Source organism: Aulonocara stuartgranti (assembly GCF_965226115.1).
Source record: "Aulonocara stuartgranti genome assembly, chromosome: 4".
NCBI classification, from domain to species: Eukaryota; Metazoa; Chordata; class Actinopteri; order Cichliformes; family Cichlidae; genus Aulonocara; species Aulonocara stuartgranti.
This window is the reverse complement of record NC_138942.1, coordinates 4,303,545-4,321,383: the sequence shown is the minus strand read 5'-3', so window position 1 is coordinate 4,321,383 and position 17,839 is coordinate 4,303,545. Positions and strand designations below refer to the sequence as shown.

At 42.4% G+C, this 17,839-nt stretch overlaps 1 protein-coding gene across 4 annotated transcripts in view; it reads right to left on the bottom strand.

Annotated features, from left to right (window-relative positions):
* gas7a (growth arrest-specific 7a) overlaps window positions 1-17,839 on the bottom strand; it is a 57,793-nt gene that overhangs the window by 17,558 nt on the left and 22,396 nt on the right. For 3 of the 4 annotated variants that reach the window (XM_082531051.1, XM_082531052.1, XM_082531054.1), the window contains 5 exons: window positions 16,621-16,706; window positions 13,864-13,926; window positions 7,191-7,280; window positions 4,835-4,950; window positions 2,145-2,219 (listed from right to left, as the gene is read on the bottom strand). In XM_082531051.1, the coding sequence (XP_082387177.1) occupies window positions 2,145-2,219; window positions 4,835-4,950; window positions 7,191-7,280; window positions 13,864-13,926; window positions 16,621-16,706 (430 nt within the window). The remainder of the gene's footprint in view (window positions 1-2,144; window positions 2,220-4,834; window positions 4,951-7,190; window positions 7,281-13,863; window positions 13,927-16,620; window positions 16,707-17,839) is intronic. The other variant, XM_082531053.1, reaches the window with a different exon arrangement.

The following is a 17,839-nucleotide window of genomic DNA, read 5'->3' as shown; positions in this document are numbered from 1 at the left end:
GATCCTGAAGCATCTTTTGGACTGTGTGTTAGATTAAAAGTGCTTAGGCATAAAAAAGTGAATGTGTGTGTTTGAATGGGTGAATGTAGCAAGAAGGCACTGAGAAAGCTCAAATTGAGCAGAAAAACATTTTAAAAGTACCAGCCCGTTCCTTTTTTTTTGTCTTAGCTTTATACTGTCACTGAGAACAGATGTCAGCAGCCAATGAGAAGAAATTTGGTTTAAATATAGAGCGGCCACAAAAGTAGAGGAGGTCAAATGAATTATTTTGTTCAAGTAGCTAAACCAAGCCCCAGTTTAAGATAAACATGGATTATTTTAAACTATGAGTCATGCAAAGCTACTCTAGTCCCAGAATGAAAACATGAAGCTGGAAATGAGCAGAATTTGTTACCATGTCTTTTAAGATGATCTCGAGATTGTACAAACAAAAATAATTATTGATATTCTATGTATATGTTTGACCTGATGCTTTGTATGTTTGAATGTGGGGGAAATAAATAACGATCTGAGTGTTTTTGAAGAATTGGTTTGACCTCCTGCTGCCCTGTGAACATCCTACGACCAAACTGATCAATACAAGCAAAGGTCAGTCCAGAGCAAAGCAGTACATACTGATCAATCATGACATCAAAGCAGAGAAGCAGTGTGGGGAATGTTTATGGACTTACCTGATAATGCGACATAGTCTGCATAGGCTTTAATGAATACTGGTAGTAGAATACTTATTGAATGAGTACTTCAGTCTGTTAGCACTAATTAGCAGGTATCAGTTTCTGTGTTCTGGCTGCACCTTTAGCATTAGCTCGTAACTTAGCACTCTGTCTGAATATGGTCACTTCTGGCTACAAAACCCTAACATGAAGGCGGTCAAAACGCTAAAGTTGATGCTTCACGATAACACAAACCAGTGGGTGACAACTGGTTTCATACAGAGCACTTGTAGCTCAGTCACAACAGAATAAAAAAATGGACAGCAACCTCCACGCCACTGTCATCTCAACAAGAATAAATTAAGTTGTTGAATTTCATACAGATCCTACATGATTTAATTACGTTCACCACAGAAACATGAAATTATTTTGTTCACATTACAAGTTTGAATTTTGTAAATGTAATAACTGCCCACTTTCATTTTTTTGAGCGTACCTAACGTGCCTGGTTGCCGTCATAGCAACGCCTCTGGTTGTCGTCATAGCAACGTCATTAATATGCAACACGAACGCTTTAAAAAAAGGTGGACGTCAAGGCAAGAATATACCCGCTCCTCGGTCTGTGGCTTGAGAGATGCTCTCATGACTCATCAAGTGATGCTACTGACCAGCCAATCGGTGGCATGCAGTCTGATGATGTCACATTTTAGTCAAGCCGAGTAGGTACTAATGGAAAAGGGCCTTATGTGCATCTTCTACATACAGTGTGCATACACCCCACAAAGAAAAGAGAAACACAAACCATTGGTAATGTAAATTTCTTAGGCCAACACCAAATGCAGCAAATGCAAAGGCTATAAAATCAGTTTGCTTGCACACTTGATTTAAATATTTTCTTTATAGTTCATGTCTTGAGAAAGGAAATACACATGTAACAGGATCAGTCACACAAATCTCAGAGTTCCCACCTCTCACATCTAATCTTGTCACTAGTTAGTAAATATGGCCCCATGTCATCAATGCTGTGTTTTTCAATCATTTCAAATAATATTATAAATATTTATAATTATAATATTATAAATATCATAATATTTTAAAGTGGTCACCTAAACTTTTTTACTGGACATTTTTTTATATATCTCATTGAATTCTTTGATATTTGATCTTCAGGTTGCATCTAATTTAATATAATACAGTTTTTATGAGTGTCGGGAAAGCAGTTAAAGTCCACCGTTGCCAAGCCTTTCCCTTTCTACCAACTGCTTCTGGGATCGACTCATAGGCCGTCGTGTTATTTTGCCGACAGACAAACACGATGACAGGAGTCATCTCTGAAAGCAGCATCAAACACAAACAGGATGAATCTATTTTAAAATCGTCCTATCTTTAGAAGCGGTTCTGGTGATTATTGAAACTGTCTCCTGTTTCAAGAGGAAGCTTTTTGAGCTGCACTCACTGATTCATCTCACAGCTTCTGTTTACTGCACTCACCCTTCCTCCTGCGCTGCCAGGGGGCTGAGAGACAGCTTGGAGAGGTTCTTGGCATATTCCTCCTCAATCTTTATCCTGAAACACAAACAACAAGATGAGGAACTGTCAGCTGCCTGGCTCAAGGGAGGACAGACAGAAACAGCTTCAGTGGTTGGAAGAAAATACTTTAACACAAATACTTTTCTGACAGGAATCTTAAAAAATCCAACACCGGGCATAGCTCTGACCCTCGTGCATCGGCAGCCCAGCCGAGCCCCTGCTTTGCTTTACAGCAGTTCGTTTTCAGAGCGGCTCTTCACGCCTTCATTGTGAGATTTACTAATTTTCGCCCCGGGCTGCGTTCAGCCCCGGTAGCCGTGTTTGTGCCCTCTGTGACATTCACTACCTCACATTTACCGGCCACACCTGAGTAAATCTGTCACCCAAAGAAGGTCACCAGGCCCGTTCCTTGACTTAATGCCTTGACTTAATTCTCACAGGCACCGAGCAACCCAGAGAAATGGGAAAAGGTCAGCTCCGAGTGGAAATCTTCCCAAAGGAACTGGGAATCTTGAGTCAATTCTAAGTATATTCACAGGAGATTCCTCATTCACTTCCCACGACGTGAATGGAGCTTTTGTTGGATAAGGTGGAGCTAATTCTATGGGGAGGCGTGAGATCGGATGTAAAAGTTATTTGTGGTGTTTTTGACGTCCTGGTTCTGATTCAGTAGGAGGATTTTTCCCGCATACGAGAAGATTTGGCACACCCTCGCGTACTCAACCATAAAAGGCATTTTGTTTGTAAAATACCCAGAAATAACAGGAAAAAGCTCAGACTTCTCTTAAGGAAGGTAACACTGACTCTTTGTCTTAATGAAGCTGTGGATCAGTCGTGCTAATGTGTAACGGTGACCTCCCAAAGGCTCATTTTGAGCCCAGAAATATCCTGCTGAGATCTACAGCTCTCTAATAACAGAGTGAAACCACACAGGGGAATGTCTGGGATCATTTAACCTGCAAGTTTACTGTGTGTGGATTTAATGTGCTGCACATAATAAAATCATTTTAGGTATGCTTTCGTCGAAAAGCTTTCATACACATCAACCAGGCTAAGAGGCTTCCCATTTCTTACAGAGAGCGAAAAAAATAAATGCTTTATTACAGAGTTTTACTTTAGTTTCAGTTTTTAAGGTTTAGTTTACTTTAGTTTCACTTCATTTTTTGTTCAGTTTCACTTTTAAGGAGGTTTAGTTTCAGTTTATTTTACTTGAGTTTCACTTTTTAAGAGGCGTAGTTCAGTTTGGTTTAGTTTCAGTTTATTTTTTGTTCAGTTTCAGTTTTTAAGAGGTTTAGTTTAGTTTTACTTCTAGCTTTTAAAAAATATTAAGTAGCTGATACGCTCATGCGATACCTCTTTGAACCACAAGTTCAAACAGAGACTCATTATAGTGTCAAACTTGGTTTAGTTAACTCTTAGTTACTTTATTAACTTGACTTACTTAGCTACTTAGCTGAACACAACAACATTACACGACAGGTGTGTTGAAATATGAAATGATTGACTGAATAGGAGTGTGAATACGCTTGTTCCACAGTGTTTGTTCTTGGTTTAAACCTGGACCTGTAACAGCAGTGTGTAATAACCCTGAGCCACACCACATGAAGATTTTAAAGTAATTAATAAGATCCTACATTTGTTTCTGTAACGAGTGTGAAGCTGGTTAAATTCTGCGAGGACTGGAGTGATGTGTTGCCTACATCCAGCATTTGTCAGGAGTCTTTCTGCCATGTTTTATACTAACTCTAGATGCGATAACGCTGCATCATTCAGACAAGTGCAAAACTCTTATTGGGAAGAAACGAGGGTGTGTATAAAGTGTCCAGTTACATTACTGGAAAGCACTGTTCTGTCCTCGGGTGTATTTCTAATCTGTACACAGCAAAACTGAAGAAGACTCCATGCTTTGAGCAGGTTGAAACTGAAATGTTGATAAAACACAAAGAACTCAGTGTTAGAGATCTGAACTTTCTCAGCGATGCTGATTTTTACTGCCTAATAACCTGTAATCAGCACCTACAGCATGCATTCACAGGGTGGAACGACCCCTGCTTATTCAGTTTATTTCAATGTAATTTAAGTTATTCAGCACAAAATCACAACAGCAGTCGCCTTAGAGCGTTTTATATGGTAAGATAAAAACGGCAACGATTCCGACAACCCTCTTTGAAAAAGCACTTGGCGATAGCGGGAAGGACAAACTCCCTTTTAACAGGAAGAAACTGGTAGAAACAGGGTAAGGGAGGGGTGAGGGCAGGAAGACGCACTGTGGAGCAGAGCCAAAACACACCGCGAGTGTTTATTAGGGTGATAATGACCTACTGGTAGGAAAAAGAGACCAATGAGTGTGGAATTAATAAAAACAAACGCAATGACTCAGTGGGTGGATAAGAGTGGGGTCAGATGATCAGACTTTAGATGGATAAAAAATACTTATAAAGTCAGTGCAGACTACAAGACAATCGAGACTATGACCAGACTTTTCCATTAATAGCCTTGGTAATCCTTCCATTCACAAAATGTGGTTTTCCAGCTCCAGCTCTGGGATTATTTCTGACTCCAGAGCAGCTGTGTGTCTCAAACTCTTGTTAGTTAATTAATTTAATCTCCTGACACCAAACTGCTTATTTCCAGCGGAGCCGAGCCGTTACCTCTCGTGGATAAACTCGGCCATCTCCTTCTGCAGCTGTTTGCCCTTCAGCTGCTTCTGCAGGAGAACCTCGAAGCCCGTCACCAACGTGGTGCCCTGGGGGTCTTTCCTGTCGGTCTGAGGAAGAGGAGCGCATCATTCAGTCACAGCAACAATGAGTTCACGGACAGACCGTCCACTAACACCTCCTAGTTGTTTACATCTGAGAGCGTGTGGAGGACCGGGCGGTGTTGTGAGGATGAGCTGCCGGTGTTGAGTCACAAGCCGTGCTCATGAAAGCGTGACTCACACTTGCATGTCAAGGAGGGCATGCGTTGGTGTGCGTGCGTCAGTCACCGGTGGGTGGGTGTGTGTTACATGTGTGTGTGTTACATGTGTGTGTTCCTTTTTTTTTTCTGAGCACATGAATGTCACACGAACGGTCGGGCCGGGATGTGCGGAGCTCGGCATCATTTGTGACGGCAAAAGAGGAACAGAAGTGTCAGATTCATGTCGCACAGCAGGTCCGAGCAGCAGGTCAGCTGACAAAACATCGCAACACGACATGACAGGCCGCAAACGAGGAGCCAAACAGCAGCAGAAGAGGCGGCAGGGGGACGAGGATTGGATTTCAGTCACTTAGACAGGCTGAAGGGTTTTTGTGTACAAATCTAATTAAGGATGGTAATGTTTGGAAAATTGCAGGAGCCACGGGAGAGACGTCATTTGTGTTTGCATGAAAACCGATAACAGGTTTTGTTAAATGAGAAGGAGAGTGCTGGATCGACATATTGACCGTTTTCTGTCAGCGCACATAATTTAATGTGAGTGTTTTGCTTTTATTTGCTTTTAGCGGCAAAGATTTGCTCAAATGGTCAACAAAAGGTGCTGACTGGAATAAAACAAATCCTTTGTGTAATGCTTGAAAAGGCTAGTTTATGTGCTGGGTAAGAAAAATGGAAGATCCAACGTCACATTTGCAAAGAAAACATAATCACTTTACAGGGAAGAGCTGCATGGATCCTCATGTCTGTAGTTTCATCACAAAATAGGACTTTTAGGACTTCCTGTCTTTTATTAAGCTTATCCACATTTTCAGATTTAATGATGATTAGATACCAAAATATTCTAGTTCTGGATTCAGAACATTGAACATTGATCGGTCAAGAAAAGATTCATGTTCTGTGGCTGGTTTTTCTTCATTAGTGAAAGGTTCCTTTATTTGCTTGTTCAGTCTACACTTAGGTAAAGTCAGCACCCGATGGGCAAAGAAAAACACTGTCACATGGCAGGAAGAAGACACCAAAGATGGGTCAGAGAACATCTAAGTTGATCCATCCACAACACGAGATTAGTCATTAATATCTCACCTGGTGTATGAGCGTCTACCAGAAGTCTTTAATTTAGGTACCAGAAATCTTATGGCACTTTCTAGTCCGCCTATAGCAGCGGTCTCCTACCTTTTTTGCGCCATGGACCGGTTTATGCCCGACAATATTTTCACGGACTGGCCTTTAAGGTGTCGCGGATAAATACAACAAAATAAAACTAGTACCGAAAAAAAGAAGATTTATTCATAACACACGTGAAAAGACCAAGGAAAACCGAGTAAACGATAAAAACGATAACAAAATAACGCTGAAAACCGATAAAAACTCTGAAAACCATTCACACCTGAGCCTCAACTCTCGCGGCCTGGTACCAAACGACTCACGGACCGGTACCGGTCCAAGGCCCGGGGGTTGGGGACCGCTGGCCTATAGGACAAGATCATGTGTTATGTGAGTGTTTCACCATCACCCTGTTGGTGTTTTTCAAATGAGACGTAATGAGTGAAGTGTGGATCTGACAGTGAAACCTCAAGCTCCTTTCCTGATGACTTGTAAGTGAATATCTCAGATAATCCTACTCTCTGACGCTCACGATGACCATAATTTATAGAACGAGCTTCACTTGTTGTTCAGTATGACATGCAACTCATCGGGAAAGTGTTTACTGAGGTCGCAGAGAATCGAAATCGAGGGCTGTTTTCCTGAAGACTTTTGTGCAACCAGAAGACTTTTCCAACTGGAGGAGCTGCCCCCGTGCTGTTTTAAGGCACTTCTAGCTTGGCTTCATTCTTGGTACCTTTCTTGTATATAAATAGATACATTTATGCTTAAACATTTGTTAAAATGGACTTCTAAAATTAAACGTTGTTTACATTTTAATCTATGAAGCCAAAGCTAAAGAGAGTAATGTACAAAGCTAAAAACAGCGGCTGCACTTCACAAAGGTTTCCGCCTCTAAGGCTGCTGATGCTGTCACAGGAGATGCAAAAATAAAGCCCGGGAGCGAGTCAGGACTCTGCTGCGTCTCTGTGTTTTTGAGGAACTCACCCAGAAGTAATCGCAGTAGCTCCATTCGTCGGGCTTGAGGAGCTGCTGCTCCGGACCTTCTCCAGGCAGAGGAAAAGTCACACAGTTTATCTGAAGTAAGAAACGAGAGGAGACAGAAAGGTGACGAGTTATGACCCAACTGAAACAGAGCTGCTGAAGTGCTGCGGGAAGGAAACTAAATGTGGACGCAAGCAAGGTTAGAGTTTTATCTGGATCATGCGCATGGCAGGAAAAAGGTCAGGCGTGAGTAAACGTATGTGGTGATGAGGAAGGTGACCCATGGAGGCTTCAGGGAAGAGAGAGAGACAGACTATCACCGAAAACAAAGAGAAAGCATTTCTTCTGTACAGCTCAAATCGAACAAATTAACTTTGTAAACTTGACAATATGTAGTGTGAGAGATAAACACACCCAGCACTCAGCCTGAATACAGACTCCATGGTCCACGGCGTCTTCAATTACTCTCTGAGTTGCAATTATGTAATGTTCACCATCTGCGAGTCCTCCCTCTTGGCACTGCAAGATACCCTCTGTGCCATGTCAACCGCTGCTGCAAACTGCATGGGCATCCAGGCAGGCTGCTTCATCCACAAACGCACAAAAACACACACTGACTCACACTGTTTACAGCATGAGTTCACCACTGTACTGCTGTCACACAGGCTGGAGAGAAACAACATCTACCAGCTGCTTCTTTCTTTTCACTCCAGCATGTGAAATAAAGAGCAGGACAGGGCTCGTTTTAAGCAACACAATATCAGTCATGTGCATCCAGGTTTACCTCTCCAGCTGGTGAGCGATGCTTCAGGATTAAAGTTTGGGGTAGATTCAAAGCCAGGGAAGATTTATTCACAGCACACTCTGTGTGGTACCCATCAAACTAAATATAAAGCATCAAGCAGAATGCTCAAAAACAAAGCGGTACTTTTGCTATTATTGTGTGGGTGGAGCTCCTGCTTTGCTATCAGATCTGCAGAAGCCGGTAAACATGGATCTCACAAGCTGCTGTTCGGGAATTGGTTTATCTTTCACAGTGTTTTTCATATATTCAGTGCTTCTCTAGTGCCAGTGTTTTAATGAAGCCATTCTCAGGTCTGGAGTGCTGCGGCTCACTTACATAAGAGAAAATGCCACGAGGCCAACATCACCTTAAGCCTTCACTCTACTCAAAATGCAAGAGAAAGTGATGTATGTCCTTGAAATTGTTATTCAAAAAACACAAGCAACACAGGTAGTTGGTTATAAACTGCTAATGCTACACAACCATAAGACACAAGAAAGAGTAATGAGTGATATTACAACCAACCAAAATCTTTAATTTACTTATTAAAGTAAATTTATTTAGTAAATTCTTTTAAAGTAAACTACGGCCCACCTGCAGGACCTTCATGGCCGAAGAGGGTCCCAGCCCACACTTTGGGAATCCCTGTTTTAATAGGTTGACATGTAAGTTAAAAGATGGTTGGATCTAAGAGCATCCACAGTACAATAGATGGCCAGTTTAGCATACCTTGGATAATAAGAAAGAGTAACCTTTGTCCTTTAGATGCAGATGGACAGCTGAGTCTTGTCCTGTGGAGGTGGCTCTTCTATGTTGTGCCATGCGCTTGTGAAGTGGCTGTTTGGTCTCTCCAATGTAGAGGTCTGGGCAATGTAAAGGACACTCTTTCGAGGATTCCAATGTTCTCATTTTGGACAGAGAGGACAGATGGTTTGAAAGAGGAGTGAAAGAAGCCATCTATGTCCACTGTGAGCGACTGTCTTTGAACAGAGGCGGTGGCTTACAACACCAACTGTCTGCCATCTATAATCCAGTTTTGAGATTTTCCCTTCCCAGACGCCTTAATGCCCACTCACATCCTGGGCCATCTGACCTCAGGAAATCACATGATAGGGTGGGGCCAGGTTTCACAATGAGCTCACCTGAAACCCTGGCTGATTGTGACCCACACCCGTTTTCACACCTTGGCTCATGTGATTAGGTAGAGGATCATCAGGGGGTCCTTTTGTCCCTCTTTTGGGGGGAAACTCCCACTGGGTTTAAATCTGGGACTCTCCACCATTTGACCCTCGAACTGAAGAAGCTTCTCGGATGAGAGGTGAAACGTCTTCAAGCAACTTAAAGAAGTCCAGATGCTTTTCTTTCCAAGCTCCTTAGACTACGATGACCTGGATGACTGAGAACCTTCACAGACAATTGGAACAATACTTGGTCTGCGACACTCAAGTACACATATTGAGAAAGGGCCACAGTCTCCAACCAAATAAAAACTTACTTGCTAGCAGAGAAGCGAGCTAAGATTAGCCAGCTAACTGTTACGGTAAACAGTCATTCATTTCAGTTGGCTGTTCAGGTAACATTAACCACATTATTGGGTATTCAGTTTATGTAGGCATCTTGTCTCAAACTCAGTTTTGACACCTAAAACCAAGAAGTATTTCAAGCCAATGTTAGCAAACACCAGGCTACTTGCATGACCAAATTGCTAAGATGGCTAAGAAATTTCTTTTTAATACAGTCACAGAATCATTAAAAAGGATTAAAAGGGTTTTTTTTAAGTGTAAATGCTCTATATTGCTATATAAATATAGTCTATATTTATTTATACCAGGGATTATAAAGTGTAATATGTACCCATTTTTAAAGCAGCTTTGTTTCTGGCCCCTACCATTTCTAGCTTTCACTTGAAAATGGTTGCTCTTTAGCAACAAAATATATATATGTATATATAAATATATATATACATACTGTCTTTAACGATTGCCTCTCGCTGTCTTCTGCACTGTAGCTGTGGCCAAATACAATACCATAAGAGCAAACCAAAACAGTAAAGCCTTGGAGGCTGGAAAAATACACAAGGAAATAAAATTCACAATGAAGCTACGCTAAGCTGATAATTATCTATTTTAGAGGCAGATGACGCCTGATTTTTAATGGTAAAATAAAAGTGCCATACTTGTGTATATTACAAGCTCTCCTGTACAAGCCATGCAGTAGATTTATGACGCAAATATCTTTATGTTGGAGGGCTCAACAGAGAAGGCAAGAAAGAAGTATAGAACAGTTAATGTTTTTAGATTTTCAGTATTTGTGACAGAGGAGTGTGAATATTTCCATATACAGGTATATTTCCACATAAAACCTTGATTATTTTGCACTTAAAACTTCACCAACCCCAGCATTAATATGTAGTGGGCTTCCTCACTCTCCTCTCTTTGCCACCACAAACAAAGCATCATAACAACTTCCAAAAAACAGAACGTAAAATAGATGAGTAATGCTCTTCTTCTCTTTGTTATATAATCGCTAAAATCCAGAGGACATGTTAATATGGCAAACTGCCACTGAAACTCACGGGCATGGTAGCAAGCTAATAAACAACATTAACTCACAGCAGCACATTGTAATGTAAAGGAGCAGCGGTGTGATTTACTCTGTGTGCAGACCAGTCACTTTGTTCATTTTCTGCCTCAGAGACCATACTGATTGTCATGGGCACCAGATTTTCCATTACACTGGCTCCACATTTATCATGACTGTTGTTTATCTGCCTCTCACATCCAGCAAAAAATGAGACCATTCATCTAAGGGAAGCCTGTCTGGCTAACTTACTTCTCCCTGATGGCTGCTTAGTGAGGTACTCTGGGGCTGAGAATAAAATATTAATATAGATTACCTTTATGCCACAGCGTGTGATAAATCAGACCGAGGCCAGTCTTGGGGGGGTGTTTGAAGTCCAGCCATCGGGCTTGACTGTTTGAATTTAGCACAAAACAAAGCTGCAAGCTATATATGAGTGTAGATTTGCTGAGTGAACTGGCACATTTAGTCCTCAGTCAGCATTCATAAGCATTCGCCCTCATGAGAGTTTAGTATCCAAGCTACAGACAATGCTTATTTCATTACATATTTTTGTGTTTATTTATTTTGCTGACGAGAGTCGGGGGAGGGGGGGGGGGGGGGGAAATCAAGTCAAAGAACAAATGGTCCGTGAGAGACGTAAACCTGGCAGATGAACAAACAACTGAAACGCTCTCTTGCGAATGTTCGTTTTCGAGCAGCATATAGCACATTTCCTGCAAGACTCCACCTTCACAGCCGTACACAGGTTCACCTTACTATAACCCCCACTCAGTTTTCTTCTTTATTGTCTGTTAATATTGTTTCCAAGCCTGGGAGCAACCAGGAATGTTCTTAGTTTATTAGCTGATAAAACAGGAGACAAAACGAGGTTAATCATTGTTAATACAAATACTAACTGTAAGATACATTTAAAGCCATTAATCACATATACAGGTTTAATATCTAAAACATGTTTTAAATTAAAGGTAGCTGAAATATATGGTGCCATTTACACCATTTGCACACACAGATGTTAGGCAGCATTGACACCGATTAATTTCAGGCTTCAACGCTCTTGCTTCTCATTCACATGCATTGGATGATGTCACATGTTGCTGAACTGAATTATGGCTCCGTTGCTTCACTTTGCTCATGAGAATGATGCGGTGGCGTGCACAGGCATCAAAAAATAGGAGCTAATACTAACTTTTAATTGTAGCTTGGCTAGCTTGCTTTTGATAAAGGCTGGTTGCTAGCATAATGCTGCAGTCACAGCCTGAATGCAAATCACAGACTTGTCTATGAACACTATCCCGCTCTTGGCCATACTGTAGTGATACTGAGCAAAGAGCAACACAAACCAGAAATGGAGAAGGTTTATTTTACTTTCAAGGTGAAATTTTCCATTTTGTTACAAGTTTTACTAGCAGTTAGCGCGTTTGTGTACTGCTAGCGACCAAAGCAATCGATTTCATCCAGTAACCTCCAAGAACGAATGATGCAGAACAGATGCGTTTCCCTAGCAACCAGTACTTAAGTCACATCCATTTTGGCTCTTGATCAATGTTCACATGATGCCACATGAAATATGAGCGTAATGATACCTAACCACTTTATGAGAGATCATATGTTAATTAGCTGAACTTTTCTGGCATTTACTTTTTCACCAGCAGCCCAGATACGTTTTTTTTATTTTACTTTTCAGAAATACTTAACATCTTCTGATAGTGAGCCAGCTTGGTAGCTAACTCTGATGAACCTTGTGAATCCTTTTCACGGTAACATGGCAAAAAATCTGGACCGTGTTTTAACTCTTCTTTCCATTTGTTCGGACCCAGATTGCCGTTTCTTCACTGAAACCTCCTCTGCAAAGATGCCAGCTGACGTGGTACCGAGCACGTGCAGCCCAGCAACAAGTCAAACCACAGGGGCATGAATGTTTCACTAAAAACCTCAAGTCTCAAAAATTATTAAATCTGATCCGATCGGTCAGATGTGGTGAAGGTGAAAACAAGGTCGCAAGGCGGCTGCTTCTCGTGTGTGAAGCCTCGGCGCCCCGCGAGGGTCCATTTTGCCAACCGTCATGGATGTGAGCGTCTCCATGACAACTGTGGAGGGGTTGTGTAACGTGAGGTGCACCACGACGAACAAAAAGACACCTCTGAGGGCCGACGTCACTGATTTAGTTGTTATCACCTGTATTTTTTTTCCCAGCTGCTGCAGAGACATTTAGCATGCATGATTGTTTTTTTTTCTTCCCAAGCATCAAGACTTCCCAGAAATTCCTCTTTTTTTTAGTGGAGAAGGAAAGAAATCTCTCCATGAGAACTCTTTGGATGAAGCCAAAGAACAACAATAGATCTGCGAGCTGTGAAAGGCTTTGGAAAAGCAAACAAAGAGGAGGAAGAAATAATCTTCAAAACAGTATGTCTTCTGTGAATATCTGAATGGTTCCCCCCTCCCTCTCAAACCACCACCACCACTTTCTCCTATGGCGGTGTTTTCCATTTCAACACCCATTAATCAGTGCTATTGCCTTTGTCACCATGGAAACTGGACTTGCTGCATCTCTCTCAGGTCTGGTGGTGTTTTTCACAATAGCCAGACTGACGGCTCCCGTGGCTGCAGCAGGTCAGCGAGCCCACCGAGTGCAAAATCAGCCCCTCGCGAGACACAAAACCCACCTCTGTCTGCTTCTCCATCAACGCACGACCGCCTAACCGCTGCCCCCCACCACCCCCTCACCACAGCCTGCATTATGGACTGAGAGATTACATAACTGCAACTACTGTCTGGGTATCTTCACACAAAGCTACTGTGTACATTATAGAAAAAAATCCCTGCACCGTGGTGAAGACCTCAGTTTCTACTCCGAGTGTGACCTGCAGAGGGTGATAACAACTGGAGGAGACAAACACACACTTAATCTGACATATCATAAAAATACCAACAGGATTCTGCAGGCTCCTCACTTATCAGTCATTAAAAACACATCAGAGAGTCTCCAAAGCGTGAATTAATCTTTGACAGACATAAAATCAATATTATAGACTGAGGCCGCTCAAGTCAATGAGACTGATATGAGTGCGAGACTCCCGCACAGCCTCTTCATTCAGATGATTGAGGTATCCAGTATTGCAGGGAACCCCCTCACATTACTCCACAAGGACATGTAATGCATTATGATTTGAGTTTAACGTCAACAGATGGTAAAAGAGAAAAAACAAGTGATTTGAACTTAATTGAGGTGCATGAGGAGCTTCAGCAGAGGATGCACAGATAGAAGCACAAAGAAGGAGAAGAGGAAGGATTAAGTTTCTCAGTACTCACAGTGATCTTGGTCTCCTTGACCTCCTTGATCTGCCTCTTGGCCGGCGAAACAGAGCCGGGGGGCTGCGGGGCGAGACAGGAGGGATCGTCAAAACTCTCCTCAGTGTCAAAGCTGGCTTCCATCATCATCCCTCTCACCTCCTCCTGCTTCTCTATTCTGGGAAAGCCTCACTCTCTCCTCTCTCCTTTCTCTTTCCCTCCACGCACCAAGGCTGCCAACGGTCTCACAAGCCGCGGAGTGAGCGGAGAGGAGTTGTGTTGCAGGAGGGGGAGGGAGGGAGGTGTGTGTAACTGCGGTGGGAAGGTAGCATGAGGGAGGAGGAGGAGGGAGGCAGTAAGGGGAATTGTGGCGGCTGTGGGAGCGTGACAAAGTCTTGCCTCCGGTTAATCTGCTGTCACATGAGTTTTAAGGTTGTAGCCCAATCACCACCTCACCTCCACACCTGCCTTCCCCTTTCACCTCACCCAATGATGTCCATGCAGGAGGAGAGATAAAAGATGAAGAAACATCACTGAGCTAGTTCAGGGATGGAGGCACTGGAGGATGGGAAGAAGGGAAATTTCCGAGGAAAGAAGAAAAAAGAGAGAGGACAAGGAGGCAGATGAGGAGGGGGGGGGGGGGGGGTGTATTTACATGATCCTTGCCCCCCCTCCCTCCCCAGAGACCCAAATAGTGAGGGAGGAGGGAGCAGCAAGGCGTAGGTGTTGGTGATGGGGGTTGGCTTGATGGAAATGGCTGAATGATGATATTTAAGAGACAAATTACAACTGGGAGGAGGGGGAGAGAGCAGGAGGGAAAACAAGCAGCCAATGAGAAGCAGCGTCTCTGATTGTGTGTGTGTGTGTTTGGGAATGAGACGCATGCACATTACAGGGTTAAGCAAGTGCTCAGATTCAGCTGTGTGTAAACAGTGTGTTTACACCGGCAGCTACATCGCTATCGTCTTCCTCACGTGATGCCGCTTCACCCGAGGCATTGAACGTAAAAGCTGCGCACGGAGCAGCTTCCTCGCCACACCTTCGTACAACACCCACCTGGTCCAACAACAACACCATCAAACGAGAACGACACCGAGGAGCGCGACAAACATGTTCTCACCTTGGTCGTGCAAAACATGGCGGCTGGCAGCTCTGACCGCAACAACCACAGTCCAGGTTTGGCGGGATCCGTGGACCCGGCGCTCCCAGAGCTCCCAGTGTGAGCTTTGATTATTTGTTATTATTTTTTGGCTGGCCTGCTTCTTCACAAACTCTAACATTTGTCCAAATCTCAGACGCCCATATGGCCCAACTGTCCGTCCACCTATACTCTCCTGTGTGATCATGACACTGTATGCCCTCATCTGACTCGTAATTAGTCACGTGGGTTGGCATGTAATCGAAGTTGGCCTGGGTCCATCGGAGCTGCGGGAGCGGCCCTGCTTTCAGTGGAAAGAGAGCGCCAGCTTCCTTTGAAGTGGAATCTTTTACAGGAAAACTGTGGCTGTGGTGATATGGGTGATTGTGACCACAGAACAGCCTGACCAAACTAAAGAGCGTGCTGTGAGTGCTGCTCGCTTTTTACAGAAAGGAGGACGCGAAAAGACACGATGCACAAACAAAAACACGCGACTTTTTGGCAGTTCAGAGTTTTAGCAGCAAATCTGGGCGATGTCTCACTGAGCTGAAGTATCTAGTATCCAATCCTGACAATCATTGCTAAAGAGTAAGACAGCCAACAGGGCATCATACAGTAATTCTTTGGGGAACAGGCAGTGATTCAAGACTGCATGGAGGTTCTAGAAAAAGCATAAAAGCTTCTAAATACTGAACTCTGAAAGTGAGCTTTTCCATTTTTATTTAAACAGATGTTTTAGCCATTTCTTGCCAAATGTGCAACAAATGAGCGAGCTATCAGCTATTCTTAGTAAATATATCTTCAGAGAAATGAATTCCAAGTGCTCAGATACCAAGGTTCTCAGACTGTGTTGTTATTATCCTAAAGCAATTTCAAACAGTTTTAACCTGAGAACAGCTGCAGTTTGTCATTTCTGAGAAACCTTCAAACCTAAACTTTGCCAAAATGACTGTGATCACCTCATGTTTCAGTTTAAAGTAATAAAGAGAGGGAATTATAGGTTAATTTCTTCCTGGTTTTGGAGTCCTATGCTATAAAAGAAGATGAGACTGGAATAATTACATTTATCAGCATTAATGAGGGTGAAAACCTTTGTTACTGTAACAGCAAATTATTTTTTGACAGCTAAGGAAAATCTACATGTAAGTGATCTTAAATAGACACGTGGTGCACTCAGTAAGAAAACTGTCAGAGTGGAGGATGCTTTAAGTAAATAGAAAGCAGTCTTAGCACTTCTGATCTATTCATAGCTTATGAGTTGCTATTAATTTAGAAACGTTACATAAAGGTGATTTGTATGAAATCAAACTTAATTTTGGTTAATGATTGTCCAGTTTTATCAACCAATCACCAGTGACGGGGTATCAGATGCTCAAATTTGAGATACTTGTTGGTTAAAAGACGAATGCATTGACCCTGTGAGACTGTGATGGTGATGGTAGGTAACTCTGATGTTAGGTTTGGCAAAAAAAACGGATGTAAGCCAACTCCTAAGAAATGGGTGTTTTTATTGGACGAGAAAGTGGAAAGTGGAGAGGAGACTTGCTTTGATTAAAATGTGATCACACCATAAAAGTAATCATCATCATCATCTGCTGTTACTTCAGACTCAACATCATTGCGCGCCTCTTTCGGCTTACCTGCTTGTGCATCGCAGGTTTCCTCAGAGAAACATTAGCGACCTCTGCAGGCTGACCTTTCTTTGTGCTGCTGTGGCATCCGTTGGCTGAAGAAAAGCAGATAATTACTCACGTTAGAGTTTAAAGTATTTTTCAGCACTGAGTTGACAAAAACGAGCAGATGGTAAGTGAACGAGTTACATCCTGACATGCAGAATTTCAGAACAAGAAAGAACTGTCAGCGTTAATCTCGTTAAAATGACGTTAACGCGACAAATCTCCGTTAACGAGTTACTGCGGATGTGTGAGGCTGGACGGCGTCAATGTGTTAACAAGCTAACGGCATTGATGCCGTCCAGTCCCAAGCACGGTTGTGTTAACGGGTGTGTTAACAATAAGGTGTTAACATCACCTTATTGTGTCAGACAAATTGAACTGCAGCTGCAGGGATTTATATTTTGATCCAGAGGACAGGGAACACCTGGGAAAGATGCATCAGTTAGGGATTCTCTTTGCGCCATAGTGCCCCCTTGTGGAATAAGTAAAACAAAGCAATCTTGTTTATGGCATCATTTGATTTAATTTAGTTGGATTTGGTCGCCATCCATCCAAACATTTTTAGCCAGTCACAATAAAACCATAGATGATATCTCAAATTAAACACAAAGGCAGTGAACGGATCATCCAGTCATGGTGACGGGAAAAGCGTCATAATGTAAATGGGCGGGGCTTCTACCGTTCAGCCGCTAAATCTGTAGAAGTGTAGAATTCATAAAATATGAATCTACATTTTTACAATGTTTATCTACTAATTTTACCCTTGTTGGTTTATACATGAGAGAAATAGTGAAAACTGGCTAACTGATGTTTAGCCACAAATACCTTTTATAAGTAGTGACACTAGAAAAACTACAGCTAAGTTTTTAAATTAAAAAGTAAACGTCTATAATAAAGGCACACATCCTTGAAACATTTTCTTTACAGGCTACGTCCAACTAAAATAAGACATGAACTCTAGAAACAACCCAAAATATCATGTTAACTAGCTGCTGATTCAGTAATTCATTGAATAATTCAGCAATCAGTGTTTAGCTGTTAGACCCTTTGGAGGACACTGAGTATTTTTTACTACTACAGTGTTCTAATTTCACATTGGTACAGTGTGGTTCTGTCCTCAAACTCACACAGAAAAGCATATTGAGATATTCATAATCTGGGCCCTCGGGGTTCACAGCTCTGT